Source organism: Mixophyes fleayi, chromosome 11 (assembly GCF_038048845.1).
Source record: "Mixophyes fleayi isolate aMixFle1 chromosome 11, aMixFle1.hap1, whole genome shotgun sequence".
NCBI lineage: Eukaryota > Metazoa > Chordata > Amphibia > Anura > Limnodynastidae > Mixophyes > Mixophyes fleayi.
The window spans coordinates 80,033,191-80,049,091 of record NC_134412.1 but is presented as its reverse complement, the minus strand read 5'-3'; the positions used below and the strand labels follow the sequence as shown (position 1 = coordinate 80,049,091).

The 15,901-nt window shown below is 42.7% G+C and overlaps 1 protein-coding gene across 2 annotated transcripts; it reads right to left on the bottom strand.

Moving 5' to 3' along the window:
• Positions 1 to 1,252: 1,252 nt before the first annotated feature.
• Positions 1,253 to 15,694, bottom strand: UTP3 (UTP3 small subunit processome component). Of its 2 annotated transcripts, none has more exons than XM_075189890.1 (16): positions 15,597 to 15,694; positions 14,427 to 14,511; positions 13,643 to 13,699; positions 13,145 to 13,201; positions 11,861 to 11,957; positions 11,058 to 11,138; positions 10,256 to 10,380; positions 8,821 to 8,967; positions 7,250 to 7,321; positions 6,847 to 6,887; positions 6,599 to 6,695; positions 6,073 to 6,201; positions 5,295 to 5,422; positions 5,155 to 5,212; positions 4,039 to 4,146; positions 1,253 to 1,399 (listed from the first exon to the last, which is right to left on the bottom strand). In XM_075189890.1, exons 1-16 carry the CDS (start codon positions 15,611 to 15,613, stop codon positions 1,310 to 1,312), a joined length of 1,389 nt encoding a protein of 462 aa, XP_075045991.1. In that variant the 5' UTR covers positions 15,614 to 15,694; the 3' UTR covers positions 1,253 to 1,309. The 2 variants fall into 2 exon arrangements, with proteins under 2 accessions (XP_075045991.1, XP_075045990.1); XM_075189889.1 differs by having other exon boundaries at positions 15,605 to 15,622.
• Positions 15,695 to 15,901: the final 207 nt, after the last annotated feature.

The window sequence follows — 15,901 nt, the reverse complement described above, 5'->3', positions numbered from 1 at the left end:
ATTTTGTAGAAGGTACTAAATAAATGAAAGCTAGAATCTGATTGGTTGCTATAGGCAACATCCCCACTTTTTCAAACCCGCCGCTTAGTAAATCTAGCCCTTGGTATCTGCCTCATGATTAACACACGTAAGCAGCAGTGGTGTTAGCAGATGCACTGCAGCCCCTGTCACCTGGCCCATTGATGCACCAATAAACTTGTGGCAATGAGCGCGCATCCCAAACTGTTCTGACACCAAGCTCCTCTGGTGGAACATGAATGGTTGGGCACAAGACGGATGCCAAGGTGGCTACCAATTCTATGCTGCAAAATAATTAAGTGGCAGGAGTTGCTCCTCCGACAAAGAGGGTCTTCAGGAACTGCATCCAGTCCTTGAGGGCACTACAGAAACCTCAGAATACATTCCAGAGGCCAAACAGGAATCCCAACAATCAAGCGGTAATTTAGACTCCAAACAGTATTCATGGAACATGAACATGTTAAAGTTAAGAACCCAATCTACAAATGGAAGCACAGTAGATATGTCACATGTGGCTGGATTAACTTACCTGCCGTTGGGGAACACACAGTATTTGGAATAATTATCATTTGAAACATTTTACTGCTCCAGTCCTGGAACCACCACTAGCCAGAGAAGACAAGAGTCCAGTCTGGGAAAAAACTAAAAAACGTTTCTGGGGAATCCCAAGGAAAGGTCAGTATATTAATTTTGTAACCCACCCGGGAAAACTATCCTAGTGCACAAGTGGATACGGTGAATGCACATTAAATCTCCAAAAAAACAGAAGCAGTTCTTCTATACATGGAACGCTGGTTCTGGTTTACTGTGCAAGTCTTTTGCTTACCGTAGGCCATAAAAAAAAATAATTGTAAACTATGTGGTCCAACACAGATTATACCGCAAGCAGCAACCAGTTGTGGAACAGGGATGTGCGGATATATTCTAAGGGACAATCCTGCCCTTGGAGCTGTAGAGGCAGAATCTGACTTACAAGGAAGAGAACCAGGCAGAGCACAGTATCCTCCTAGCAGTGGGAGAGGCTGCGTTGGATGTATCCAATATCTCTATAACTATCACACACAGACAGGCCGGTACCTGGGCCAGCCAATCTAATACTAAATAATATATCACAGACATATACAAAAACTGAATGTATGGATGTTATGTAACTAATGTTCCATGTAAATCATGGTTTCCAATAGAATTATGACAACGTCATCATAATAATCATGTTTGGAAATAAAAGAAAATATTGTTACAAATACAAATGTTTATTATACAATCTGTGGCAATAAAGTCTATCAACTCCTTATTTAAGCTTAATACTCTTCTTAACTCCAGCGCGGATTCCTGACATCTCCCCGGAATATCTGAACTCTTCCTTACGGACCTCACGCACCTGAAGCAGATTAAAAAATAAAATTATACACATACCCTCCAAGTTAGACTGAAGAAAGGCCAGAAAGAGTCACTGGCCCAAAATGTCACCCAATTAGCTTGCACAAAAATAAGTGTGGTATTAGAGGATATATGGTTGTAACCCAGGATTACAGTAACCAGACATTTTATCCATAGCTCTTCCCAAAATTGATTTACCATTAATGTACAATAAAATATTTATAGTGCCTATTTTTAGTTTACAAATTTCCCTATGGCAAACTGGCTGAATATCTTCATAGAGCAGCTACAAGAAAGGACTAATAGAATGGAAATGACTGCGGAGGATGCAACACTGTCACAATACATAAACTGGAAACATGTATAACAATGCATTTTACACAACATATTATATTTGGATAATCTGTATATAAAGAATGTAAGAGGAAGGTACGAAAGATCATTGATTGTCTTGTGCCGAGGTCTCCAGCAGTTGCCACAAGCTCAGCGCATGCTAAGATTTAATGAGTGTTGTAGATCCTATACTAGGAACATGCACACACCCCCACATCCTCCGCTGGAACATGCACACAACCCCACATCCTCCGATGGAACATGCACACAACCCCACATCCTCCGATGGAACATGCACACAACCCCACATCCTCCGATGGAACATGCACACCCCCCCCACATCCTCCGATGGAACATGCACACCCCCCACATCCTCCGATGGAACATGCACACGCCCCCCACATCCTCCGATGGAACATGCACACGCCCCCCACATCCTCCGATGGAACATGCACCCCCCCCACATCCTCCGATGGAACATGCACCCCCCCCACATCCTCCGACGGAACACGCACACAACCCCACATCCTCCGACGGAACACGCACACCCCCCCCCACATCCTCCGACGGAACACGCACACCCCCCCCACATCCTCCGACGGAACACGCACACCCCCCCCACATCCTCCGACGGAACACGCACACAGTCCCACATCCTCCGACGGAACACGCACACACCCCCACATCCTGCGACGGAACACGCACACCCCCCCACATCCTGCGACGGAACACGCACACACCCCCACATCCTGCGACGGAACACGCACACACCCTGCGACGGAACACGCACACACCCTGCGACGGAACACGCACACCCCCCCACATCCTGCGACGGAACACGCACACCCCCCCACATCCTGCGACGGAACACGCACACCCCCCCACATCCTGCGACGGAACACGCACACCCCCCCACATCCTGCGACGGAACACGCACACCCCCCCACATCCTGCGACGGAACACGCACACCCCCCCACATCCTGCGACGGAACACGCACACCCCCCCCCACATCCTGCGACGGAACACGCACACCCCCCCACATCCTGCGACGGAACACGCACACACCCCCACATCCTGCGACGGAACACGCACACACCCCCACATCCTGCGACGGAACACGCACACCCCCCCACATCCTGCGACGGAACACGCACACCCCCCCACATCCTGCGACGGAACACGCACACCCCCCCACATCCTGCGACGGAACACGCACACCCCCCCCACATCCTGCGACGGAACACGCACACCCCCCCACATCCTGCGACGGAACACGCACACCCCCCCACATCCTGCGACGGAACACGCACACACCCCCACATCCTGCGACGGAACGCACACACCCCCACATCCTGCGACGGAACGCGCACACATCCTGCGACGGAACGCGCACACCCCCCCACATCCTGCGACGGAACGCGCACACCCCCCCACATCCTGCGACGGAACGCGCACACCCCCCCACATCCTGCGACGGAACGCGCACACCCCCCCACATCCTGCGACGGAACACGCACACCCCCCCACATCCTGCGACGGAACACGCACACCCCCCCACATCCTGCGACGGAACACGCACACCCCCCCACATCCTGCGACGGAACACGCACACCCCCCCACATCCTGCGACGGAACACGCACACCCCCCCACATCCTGCGACGGAACACGCACACCCCCCCACATCCTGCGACGGAACACGCACACCCCCCCACATCCTGCGACGGAACACGCACACATCCTGCGACGGAACACGCACACATCCTGCGACGGAACGCGCACACACCCCCACATCCTGCGACGGAACGCGCACACACCCCCACATCCTGCGACGGAACGCGCACACACCCCCACATCCTGCGACGGAACGCGCACACACCCCCACATCCTGCGACGGAACGCGCACACACCCCCACATCCTGCGACGGAACGCGCACACACCCCCACATCCTGCGACGGAACGCGCACACACCCCCACATCCTGCGACGGAACGCGCACACACCCCCACATCCTGCGACGGAACGCGCACACACCCCCACATCCTGCGACGGAACGCGCACACACCCCCACATCCTGCGACGGAACGCGCACACACCCCCACATCCTGCGACGGAACGCGCACACACCCCCACATCCTGCGACGGAACGCGCACACACCCCCACATCCTGCGACGGAACGCGCACACACCCCCACATCCTGCGACGGAACGCGCACACACCCCCACATCCTGCGACGGAACGCGCACACACCCCCACATCCTGCGACGGAACACGCACACACCCCCACATCCTCTGATGGAACATACCTGGCCCTTTCTACGGATCTTGGCGCGTCGGTACTTCTCCCTGTGTTTAACTCTAGGGTTACGGTCAATCTTCTTTCTTTTTGGTGTAAGACCTTTATTTTTCGCAATCTGAAACAGGAACGGGCAGGAGATTAACAAAACATGAATAAATCAGAGAGCCGCGTCGGGGGTTTGTGCCCTAGACATAACCATGTGTTACATAAACAGACACGACTACCGCTCCTTATATAAAGGTGTTCCGTCATGGAATGTGCAGCAGAATATAACCTAGATGTGAAGGTCACTTGTTCATTAATAATCCTGCTCACTTTACTGCGGCTTTCATGTAGTTGCTAATTTGCATATAGATGTCAGTAATCACGGAGGTACATTAGACTGCAATACAGCTTAGTCTTCTGTCCTTTGTTTCCAGCAAGAAGCAACCACCACATTTAGAAGAACAATGACAAGGAAGAAATTGTTACTGTTGTATTAATCAAGCCTCAGATATCGACACTATAATGTTATACACAAAGTATAACGTTCATCCACAGATAAACTAACATTTTATTCCTAGCTCCTATACCTCCCTCTTTGATTTCCCATATTACCCCTTTTTATGGCATTAGCGGTCGGTGCAGCTGAAATCATGGTTCTCTTTTTGGACAAGTGTATGGGGCATATTCAATTAGCCGCAGAGTGGCCTCCAGAACAGTCGCGAACGCACTCCATGGCGATGTAACATTGTGGCTTTCACTTCGCCCCACCCAAAAGGTGTGCGAGGAGAAGTCCGCGATGTTGAGGCACCGTCGTAGAGGGGTCAGAGGAACATGGCGGCTAATTGAATATGCCGCTACAATTCATTTATCTACTGACCTAATTTTGGACACAGAAGGCTAAAATGAACAATATGAAAGCACCTATGAAATAATGGCTGGCGGGATGGATAATATATGTAGAACTAAAAGATTAAACTCATATAACACATGTTGTAAATGTCATCCTAGCCCGTGCCTCTAAAAAAAGTGCATTTCATTACAGGGTCATGTGACCGAGTCCTTCTGGCACCTCTATCTGTACTGCGAGTCCGCTGGCACAATGATACTGAGGTTTTAGGGCTCCACTTTATAATATTACCTGGTAAGTAATAGCTCTCTTGGCATTTGGATCCATTTCTTCAAATCCAATCTGATCACTAGAAAAAAAAAAAGCAATCATCATTAGGGAGTGACCATAAACGTCTGGAATATCACTATTATAAAGCAGTCTCTACTTACGCTGCCTCTTCCTTCCCAGGTTTTCTCCTTTTCTCTAACAGTTTATTTGCCATCATCTTGTAGTAATTTAGAGCGTCTTCTTCATCCAGATCAGAGTCTTCATCAACCTCAGGCTCAGCCAGGGGGCGCTATTGTACACACAAAAACACATCGACTAAGTCACATAAAAGAGAATATTGCCCAAGATTCCGTCTATGTTACATATTTTGTAGCCAACATCAATTAAATTAAATTTTATGAAAAAGTGGCTATGAATTCCAAGTCTTGATTTCGCATCAGAAGGTCTGTCCACGTTAGATTTCGTAAGACGGATTGTACGACTGGCGCACTTTCCGAATCCGGTGCCGCCAAAATTTACTCCACCCCTTATATCTTAATTTCCTGCCTCGTACCATTTCATCCGCCATGGCTGTGCAGCTGCCATCATGAGGATGGTAGGTACCATAAGGGTGGGAAAAAGTGGTGAACAAAAATAAAGTTCTGTTTTTTTTTTTGTTTTGTTTTTTTAAAGAAGATCAATTTAAACGGAAAATAAGCAACACCGAAGACTACAGGTGTGTGCTCCAAATGACAGGGCAATTAGACAATTTAGCTGTCACCTATTAATAAAGTGCCAACATGGACAAACACGTATGGTTAGATACCTCAGATTTCCACCATGAGACAGATAACTGCTCCTGCAGTTCCCCCCCTCACCCCCTCCCAACAGCTACCTGCTGCCTCTGTAACCCTGCCCACACCACCGCTCATGACAAAGTATTATTTAAATAAAAGTTACCTTTTTAGAACCTTTAGGCTGCCCGGTGTGCAGTTTTGTTGCAGGAGGTTTATTTTGCAGATCTGTAGTTAGAAGAAGGTGTATTTCTGGAGACAGTTGCTGGTCTACAACCGCCAGGTCATTGATCAACTAAAAATGATGAGATTTACGGAGAAGACTCTATAAATTAAACATAATTACTTCATTTCTAAAGAGAGAGAGAGAGAAGAGCTATGCAGGAAGAAAGATACAGAATAATCTCTGTATATACTGCTGTATATCGGGTAATTAGACAAATGCAGTTTCACTGTCGGCTCAGTGGTGAAATCATAAAGGGAGAAGGACTGGTAGGACATGGCAGGAGGAAAGTTTCCCAGGACGGGAGGTGTAGCAGGAGAGGGATAGAGGGTAAGGAGCAGACAGAAGTAGGCGAAGGAGCTACAGGAAAGGAAAGGATGGGAAGTGTGCACAGCAGGAGAGGAATAACCAATTATTTCTGTACAACAATAGTGTAGACAAGAAGCACATTTGCACCAGTAGAACTTACATTCCTGTAGGTCACCAGTCTTTCTATCACTGGGTGGCCAGTGATTGACATTCTTTTTGCTTTCAGAAGAAGATAATAACTAATGTTTGTGCAATAACTTAAAAACAAAGGGAGAAAAAAAAAGAAACATTATTATATATATATATATATATATATATATATATATATATATACACCATACATAGAAATAGAACAAACAAATATAACAATATAACAAATATATGACAGAACTCAATTACAGCACTTACTTTAAATACAGCTGATATTTCGTCTGAATGTATGCACTGCCCTGTAAAACACAGTAACATCACTGTCATCATCACACAACTCATGCTAAGTATGTATAGGTGTAAAAACAAAATAAAATACACCTGGATGACTGTGGCAGAGTTAAAAAAAAAAAAAAAAAAGAGTGGTGGTCTAAAGAGAGCGCTCTGTACACATATTTTAAGATGCTCCACTTCCAGTAAATAAGATGAGAAAGAGCGTCACTGCCCTTTGTTCTTTCCAGGATCCAGCGTGATTAGATATCTGCTATTAGCACTTGCTTGGAAGTGGAATCCCCAATGTATTTCCAGCCCTCTCATTGGTCGTCGAACGTACCAACAAGTCCCAAGCACTCCTATTGTAGCATTAAATGTAAAGTAATACCTTTCCTTGAGGAATGATTCCTTCCTTCACCATTTGGATCAATGGCTCCAACTCGTTTTTCACTTCTGCCAACTATCAAAAGACATTTTTTTTTAAATGAATAAAACTATGTACAAAAGCAGAAAGTAATGTATAAAACTACAATACAAAGTATACAAGTTAGTTTAGTATGAAAGTGGATTTGGCTACATAAAAATATATAAAGGTATAACATTCCAAAACGAATGAGAAAACAGGTCTGGCAGTGGTTTGTACTGCTACCTTTATCAGCTCATTGTGCCCTTTGCTGTATCATTCAATAGCTATATAGTAGGACTCCTGTTCTTAAGAAACAAACAGATCGCTGCCCCCTTAAAACCTAACTGAATAAATCTTGATCTGAGGTCTGGAATCTTTAATGTGCACATTTGTCAATGTTAAAAGAATTTGCTTATAAGGTTACATTAATTGTACATTCCATTCTTTACCAGATCAGAACATGTTCCGCTAAACAGCAATATCTTATCTGCCTGCTCTGCAGCCATAATACAATGATCTTCAATATAAGGTAAACAATAAACTAAGCCAACACGCATTGTTCATACTGAAACAATGTTAACCTCAACATAATCATAACATTGCAAATCACTAAGCTGAAAAACAGAACACTGGACTGGATTTTGATATACTGTACATCAGAAGACATTGTGACAGTGGAATATACAACAGTAAAATGTAAACCTATGATTAAAACAGGGCTGGACACTATAAAGCAAAACTTAGGTATTTATAATTAGTATGAAACGAGGAATCTCTACCTCCCTCCTTTGTTTGTCCTGCCCTGATTAAGAATTACATCCATGTAAAAAGCACAAATATTCAACAGGGGTACTTCTTGCAAGACAGATTGTGCTCATGGTAGTGGGATATTCTTAAAAACAGGTTCCCAGAACAAAGGTTTTGGTAATCAACTAGTTTACACCCACTGTAACATTCCCAGGGGGTAAATAAGCTTAAAGGCTCTGGCTTGGAAATATCAATGGCTACAGCATATGCGAGGCAGAAGTGCTAACCACTAAGCCACCGCCCTGGGGCACCATGGTGGCTTAGTGGTTAGCACTTCTGCCTCACAGCACTGGGGTCATGAGTTCAATTCCGAACCATGGCCTTATCTGGGTGGACTTTGTATGTTCTCCCCGTGATTGTGTGGTTTCCTCCGGGTGCTCTGGTTTCCTCCTACACACCGAAAATATACTTGTAGGTTAATTGACCCTAGTCTCTCTCGGTGTGTGTGTGTGTGGGTTAGGGAATTTAGACTGTAAGCCCCAATGGGGCAGGGACTGATGCGAGTTCTCTGTACAGCGCTGCGGAATCAGTGGCGCTATATAAATAGATGATGATGATTATTTATAATAACCTTAGGATTTAAAAAAGGATTCAGGAATTTTAAATATAGGAGAGAAAACCAGATTGCCCATAGGATGACTGATGTCTCAGGGATCACAGAACTTGTTTGTGAGCATTAGGTTCTTAATAAAGCTGAGGTCCAGGTTTTTTTGCTAGAACAAATGAAATGAAGAACAAAGTGTCACCTTCAGCTTCAGATCCTGTATCAGTTCCAGCAGCTCAGGTGATTCCTTCTTCAACAGCTTCCTCTTCTCCTTATCAGACATTTTGTCAAAGTCTTTCACGATCTTCTGCTCAGAAGACTTCCCCTCACTCGCCTTTTCTCCAAATTCCTAGAGAAATATTTTTGGTCAACAACCAATGTGCCTTAAAACCCATCCAGTACAGAAATCAACACCAGGAAATGTCTGGACTCAATAGGTTGCGTGGCATCGCAAAACGGTCAACAGGATCAATACATTTGGGAGCCTTCGCTTTTGAGGACATCCTGCTCCAACGTTCTACATCACCAAGAGTGTGGAGATGCAGCATTGTACTTGGATTTATAGCCTATAAATAAAAATGCATCCGCTGTACTGATAAACGGACAAACTAATTGTTTCAAGAAAGTTAACTTGTATCTGAAAAGTAAATGAAAGACAGTAGTGTTTGCCTGGTACAAATCTCAGCTGCTCATCTAGTGCGTTATGAACCTTCTAAAGTACCCTCCTGCGCTACCTACTGGCACCTACTTTGGAGTTGTCCTATCCTTGGAGAATTTTGGTCGCGAGTAGTGAAGGGTATGAGAAACACGGGTATAAAGATCCCATTGCTGTTCCCAAAAACATGTCTCTTTGGTTTAGGAGTGGGTCTTTTGCTAGATAGAAGTCATACCAGATATGATCTCTGTCTCCTTACCCTGGCCAAAATAATTATTGCTAGAACGTGGATGGCGAGAAGAGAAACCTCAAATTGCTAGCTGGGTGGCCCTGGTCAATGAGGCTATAGGACATGGAAGATTCACGCACCATTCACAAAATACCATGGTGGTCCAGATGGACAAATTCAAAATATGTGGTGCAATCTCTGACCGCCAACTTTGATCCGGGTTAAGCACTCCGACCACCCCCCCCCCCCTCATCCTCCCCCTCTCCACATTACTAAATCCATTACTCATATACATGTTCTAGAAGACTAAACTATACGGAGACTCGTGACTCATTGTCATTCATGTTCTTTGACATCTCCATTCCAGAGCTAAAGATACCCAGGATAGATATGCATATACCTCTTAACACATCATATTACAAATCTACTTTAATATTACTACAAGATTTAATATCTAGAATTTATCTACTTATTACACTCAAATGTAAGGTACGAGGTACAATAGAACTATATTTGTTATTTTTATTTATGTTTTGGAAAAAATTCAATAAAAAAAAATATTTGATTTAAAAAAAGTACCCTCCTGCAATAGCACTTAACATGAAAGGCATAATGTCAGGGTGACAATAACCAGAGACAATAGGACAAAGTACCTTCAGAAAGAACATGGCAGCATATATTCTGTACAATACTGCCGATTGTGTCTCTAAATAATCTGAACTATCTATGAAGATGTAGAATAATTTGGCTTACTTGAATAAAATCCAGTCCATAATCTTCTTCATTGAGGGCCTTGGCCAATCGCCTCTGGACGGTCTGTGCCTCTTCCTCCTCCTCTGCGGCCTCAGCTTCCAACTCTTCTTTGGTCTTTTTTAGTTCTTTACAAAGAAAAAAAAAAAGTAATCATAATAGTAATTATACGTAACAGCAATAATGAAAAATGCATTTGCATAAGTATTTAAGAGGAAAGGTTCAGCCAACATTTATACCAATGCTTTATAAATAATATTTGGTGACAATATGTAAAAAAGTCCCAGGTGTCAGCAGAACAAATATTGTGTTGTTTTTGTTTTATTATTATAATTTTTTTTGTTTGTTTGTTTTTTATTATATAGGAAATCTGAGCACATTACGTTTCTGAATCTCAGTAAACAGAGTTATCCGAGTCTTACACTCTACACAACGCACAGATGGAATCTCGAGAGCGAACACATCACTGGAGGGAGATCAGAGAATAGCAAAGTCACAATAGGGTTAAGACTAGGGGTAGATTTAATCTAATAAGGAAAAGCAGAGGTGTTGTTCATAGCGACCAATCAGATTCTAACTATCATTTTCTGGATTGTACTAGATAAATGATAGCTAGAATCGGATTGGTTGCTTTTGGCAAACAACTCTGCTTTTTCTATTGAGAAAGTTTAGGAGATCTACCTCTAGGACTGCCCAAAATGCAGCCCCTGGTCGCGGCTCCTCGCGTACGCCGGTGACGCTGACCTCCGTGAACACCAACAACACACAAGTGGCACAAACATAAAACACGCAAAACACAACATACTTTTTTTTTTGCTGTACTCCTTGTAGTCGGTGTCATAATACAGCCTTTTCTTCTGACCCCAGGCTAACTCATCTGGGAGACCTAGGAGCAAAGAAAACAATATTATTTTACTGAAATATACAGCAGAACGTAACCATTTTGATCACTAATTAACACGCCACATTTCATTTTATCTCAGATGTGAAGGCGGCTGCACAGCTCCCACACAACTGTACAGAAAAAGGTCTGTAGCATAAAATGATTTCTGTCCACCTTCTAGTGTTAAATATATAAAAAAAAATAAGCCCTACTAATATGTGATATATAACATCTAAGTAGAACAATCAACTAAACACGTTAATGGTTCGGTAAATTAATGTTTTATCCTATCCCGATTTGAAGAGCTGTGTATTCGGAAAGAGCACCCTGATTTTGCAGAATGTACCTGCCAATTTCATATCCTAGAGCAGTGTTGGCTAACCTGTGACTCTCCAGGTGTTGTAAAACTACGAGTCCCAGCATGCTTTGCCAATATATAGCAGCTTATTGCTGGAAGGGTATACTGGGACTTGCAGTTTCACAACACCTGGAGTGTCATAGGTTAGCCAACACTGTCCTAGAGTATCACTGACTGTCATGTCAGGTCACGTCAATGACCAGTTAACGCAATTAAGTAGACAGACTTCCATTTCATTTTGAATTGCAAGATAAGGTTAATACATTCCTAAAATATCCTTGTGAATTATAATCTGAGTAATCACAGAAACACCAAGGATAATAAGGTTTTTATATAAAGAAAATGTACATTGCAAAAAGAAACTGACCATCTTTATGAAAATCATCTAGGTCACTTCCCATTGAAACACGGTCCTCCTCCTCCTCATCATCTTCATCATGAATATCAAGAGGCATAACCTCTTCCTACAGAAATAAATCATAAAAATACAAAGAAGTAAAATTTTCTACAAAGACCACCATCGCCAAGTAACAAAATCTTAAAGGTTCCAAGCTTGGATATGGAAGATACTCAGCAACCTAGTGCTTCAGCTCTGTTGCATAACAGAGAATAATCAAAGCTGATTGGACGGCTGTGACTGGCATCCACTCAGCTGAAATCAACATTCTATATGGATTGTTAATTATACTCAGATTTTTCCTGACATGCTGACAAGCAACAGGCAGTGAGTGGGGCTGCCATTGGGCGAGTGCAAACATTTTATATATAAACTGAATATGCAGAGGCTTAATAGCGCCGACAAGTTTGAGTCTTTGCACCTTGTTTTTTTTCATCTAAGCACAAATATAAAATCCTCAACGTCTCAAACTCCACTCCACCTATCTAGGCAGATATTCACTATTTAATACATATTGTAAGTTCCCTCACAAGCAGGCCCTATCTTTGTCACGTATGCATTTATTCTGTCTACATTCTATCCCTGTTTTATGTATGTTCTGTATTCCCCATTGTCCGGCGCTGCATATCAATGTGGTGCCTGCAAACTAACAACATTAATTCCGTTAACTTCAAAATTATTGGATTTGGAACAAAAGGATAGGATGCTTTATACAGAGCCGACTTCACGTGTGATATAGGTACAAACTTACATGCGTTTCTCCGTCTGTCCACCCCTCCCCTTAGATTGTACGCTCCTCTGAGCAGGGCCATCTCTCCTCCTGTTTCCACCACTTCTAACTCTGCTCTCCAGCTACTTTGCCCTCCTCCTCGAGGGCCCTCCTCCCCCCTCTGGGGTTCTCCCTGTCTTCCACGCCCTCCTTTTGGGCCCAGTCATTTGCGGATACTCCCCCCGCCCTCACTAGCTGTGCATTGAGCTTACTGAGTTACTGTGCTTTATGTTTACTGTACTGTGCTGTCTCACCTTGTATTGTAATTACTTTTTGTCCCTGTACGGCGCCACGGACACCTTGTGGCGCCCTATAAATAAAAATTAATAATAATAATAATAATCTATAAAAACACATCTGAGTTCTACAGAATGTACAAAGTTACCAACCATGACACTACACTTTTAAGAGGTTCCTTAGGCACAGTGATCCCATGTTGTGTGAGAACACTATGCTGATACTGCATGCACATTAGATTAACATACCTCACTGTCCAACTGTTCTTCATCGCTGTCAAATTGCACCCCTTTCTCCATCAGGTTCTGTAAGAAGTGTTAAAAGACATATTCAGGGTATTCGATCAGAGAAAGTACAGACAATGAAAGCTTGTAAAGTCCTAATCAAATTAAAGAAACGTAATCACCAACATTATTATAAAAACCTGTTTTGTAAAGCTCCAAACCATGGATCTTTTGGTCACAATTCAAAATTTATTTAACTTCATATTGTATAGAAATACCTAATTTCCTAAATTTGTGTTTGTAATATAATTAATCTGGAGGGACCTGTAAAATAATTAAAAGAATAGACATTATTAATTCAAAACTGAAGTATGGTCCACAGAGCTGAATCCCAAACCTATCTAGGTACCATGTTGGAATGACGTTTAAAAACAAAATATTTGCAATAAATTTACACTTTAAATAGATTGTACAAATACTTCTGAACAACAATTACAGATTGGAAAAGGAAACAGTACTGACCTTAAATGTCCCTTCATGGTACTTATCAACTTCTTCATTATAATAATCTGAGGATAGCTGTAAGGATGACAAGAGAAACCAGTCTTCACTTTTTGGCAATAAACAGCATAGGCAATAAAAAAAAACATTCAAATTTGCTGCAGAATATTCTTCCAATAATATCAAAATCATATATGGATTGTGCACCTCTGTTCCATCAGCAAGATGTTACTTACTCTCAGTGTGAGTACATCTTGTAAACTAAAGGAAACAGGTAGGGCATTTCATTACAAAGCTTTAGACCAGGCATGTCCAACCTGTGGCTTTCCAGGTGTTATTAAATCACAAGTCTCAGCATGCCTTGACAGCCATTGGCTGGCAAACATGCTGGGGCTTGTAGTTTCACAACACCTGAAGAGCCACAAGTTGGCCAGGGCTGGGGGCTAGATTTACTAAACTGCTCGTTTGAGGAAGTGGAGAGGTTGCCTATAGCAACCAATCAGATTCTAGCTTTCATTTTGTAGAATGCACTAAATAAATGACAGCTAGAATATGATTGGTTGCTATAGGCAACATCTCCACTTCTTCAAACCAGCAGTTTAGTAAATATACCCCTTTGTGTCAAAGTATTTTAGATATGCAGTTAATTTAACTCTTGTAAAAAGCCAATATGTCAGATGCATTGTGCCTTCCTTCTACAATTTGAAAGTTGCAAAAATACACAACTTGGGGTGCATTGGATTAAATAAAACACTAGATTTATAGTAAACATAAAATCCTTTAAATTCCAAACTTTTAGAATTACCTCTTTAGTTGAAGGAACGTCTGCTTTCGCCAAGGACTCATCATATACTTCTTCATCTACTGTGGCTTTCTTAAACCGCTGGCTCCTGCAAAAGACGATGTTAATTACCTTGTCTCGCTAACATGTGACATGTTTTCATATTTATGTTTAAACAAAATTACAGGCTGCAGATTGATACTTATTGAAATGCAGTGTATACTGAAAGGGCAGACACTTCCCAATGTCTAAATGAATGGACACTTATCCTACAATTCCAGAGAGTGGAGCCAAAACAAAAATGTTGATATAATGTAGAAAATTTTTTGAATGTATGCAAATGTAACATAAATGCAGTCAACAAATACATGGTCGGCCTGCAATTTTATTAAATAAAATAATCAATAATAAACACCAAAATAGGTTAAAGATCAGCTAAAGAAACATCATTAGCTGCATTACTGGCTCTTTTATTTCTACATAGCAATAACTGATCTTGCCATGGGCTCTTCCCCTGAGATAAACACTTTGGGTCTGATTCATTTAGGAAAGTAAAGCAAAAAAAAAAAAAAGAACTAACTTTGCACCTTGGCAAAACCATTTGCATTGTGGGGGAGGTAAATTTAAAATGTGGAGACAAATTTAAAGTTGTTGTCCTAGATCAACTTTATATTTCAGTGTAAAAACAAAGCTATCTAGTATTTGTGTGCTACATGAAAAATAGACAGTATTTATCTTATGTGCAAAATAATAAAATAATAATAATAATTAAAATAATAAACTCATTTGCACCCCTTGCATTGTAGCATGATTTGTCCTGGAGAACATTTAACCTTTTTTTGCCTTACTTCCTTAATGAATCAGGCCCTTTAAATCTAAATATGAACTGAAGAAGTGATATGTAACACACTATGGTCACTAGCCACTAATGCACAAGGACAGGACACAGATGCTACAGGATCCACAAATGAGGTAACAGCTTATGGATATCCTATTTATATGCAGTATCCTAATCCACAATGCTCTATAAGAACATCAGTAGAGGGAATATATAATATACAGATAAATGAGAGGAGTAATAATTCCAGTTCAAGCATTGGAGACAAGTACCAGAGCGTATAACAACTCACAGTAACACATAACACAGATCATGTATGACACATGTAACAACCACAGCTGTCTACACAACATCACCTGCGAACCTTGCCCATGCTTCCTCCTTCTCCAAATGTGCCTAAAACTTCCTGTCCGACCCAAATGTCGTCCCCCCGGAAACGAGGACGAGCATATCGGTTCCGTTTAACCCATTGTGCACTTTACTTCCTGTCATAAAACATAATATTGAACAATGCTGGACAGTGGTCCAGGCCACCTGGGGCTCTCCAGCTGCTGTGGAACTACAAGGGTCAGCAAGCCACGCGGAGCTGGTCTGTGCATGATGTGACTTGTAGTCCCACAGCAGCTGGAGGGCAGCATCTAGCTCCAGCTGACCATAAGGT

What these genes read in the sequence shown, in the direction of transcription:
- UTP3 (XM_075189890.1), bottom strand. An exon ending in AGATGATTTTCATAAAGATG is followed by an intron (nt 11,139 to 11,860) that starts GTCAGTTTCTTT and finishes CTTTGCTCCTAG; the next exon opens with GTCTCCCAGATGAGTTAGCC. An exon ending in AGAGAGCTATTACTTACCAG is followed by an intron (nt 4,147 to 5,154) that starts GTAATATTATAA and finishes TTCCTGTTTCAG; the next exon opens with ATTGCGAAAAATAAAGGTCT.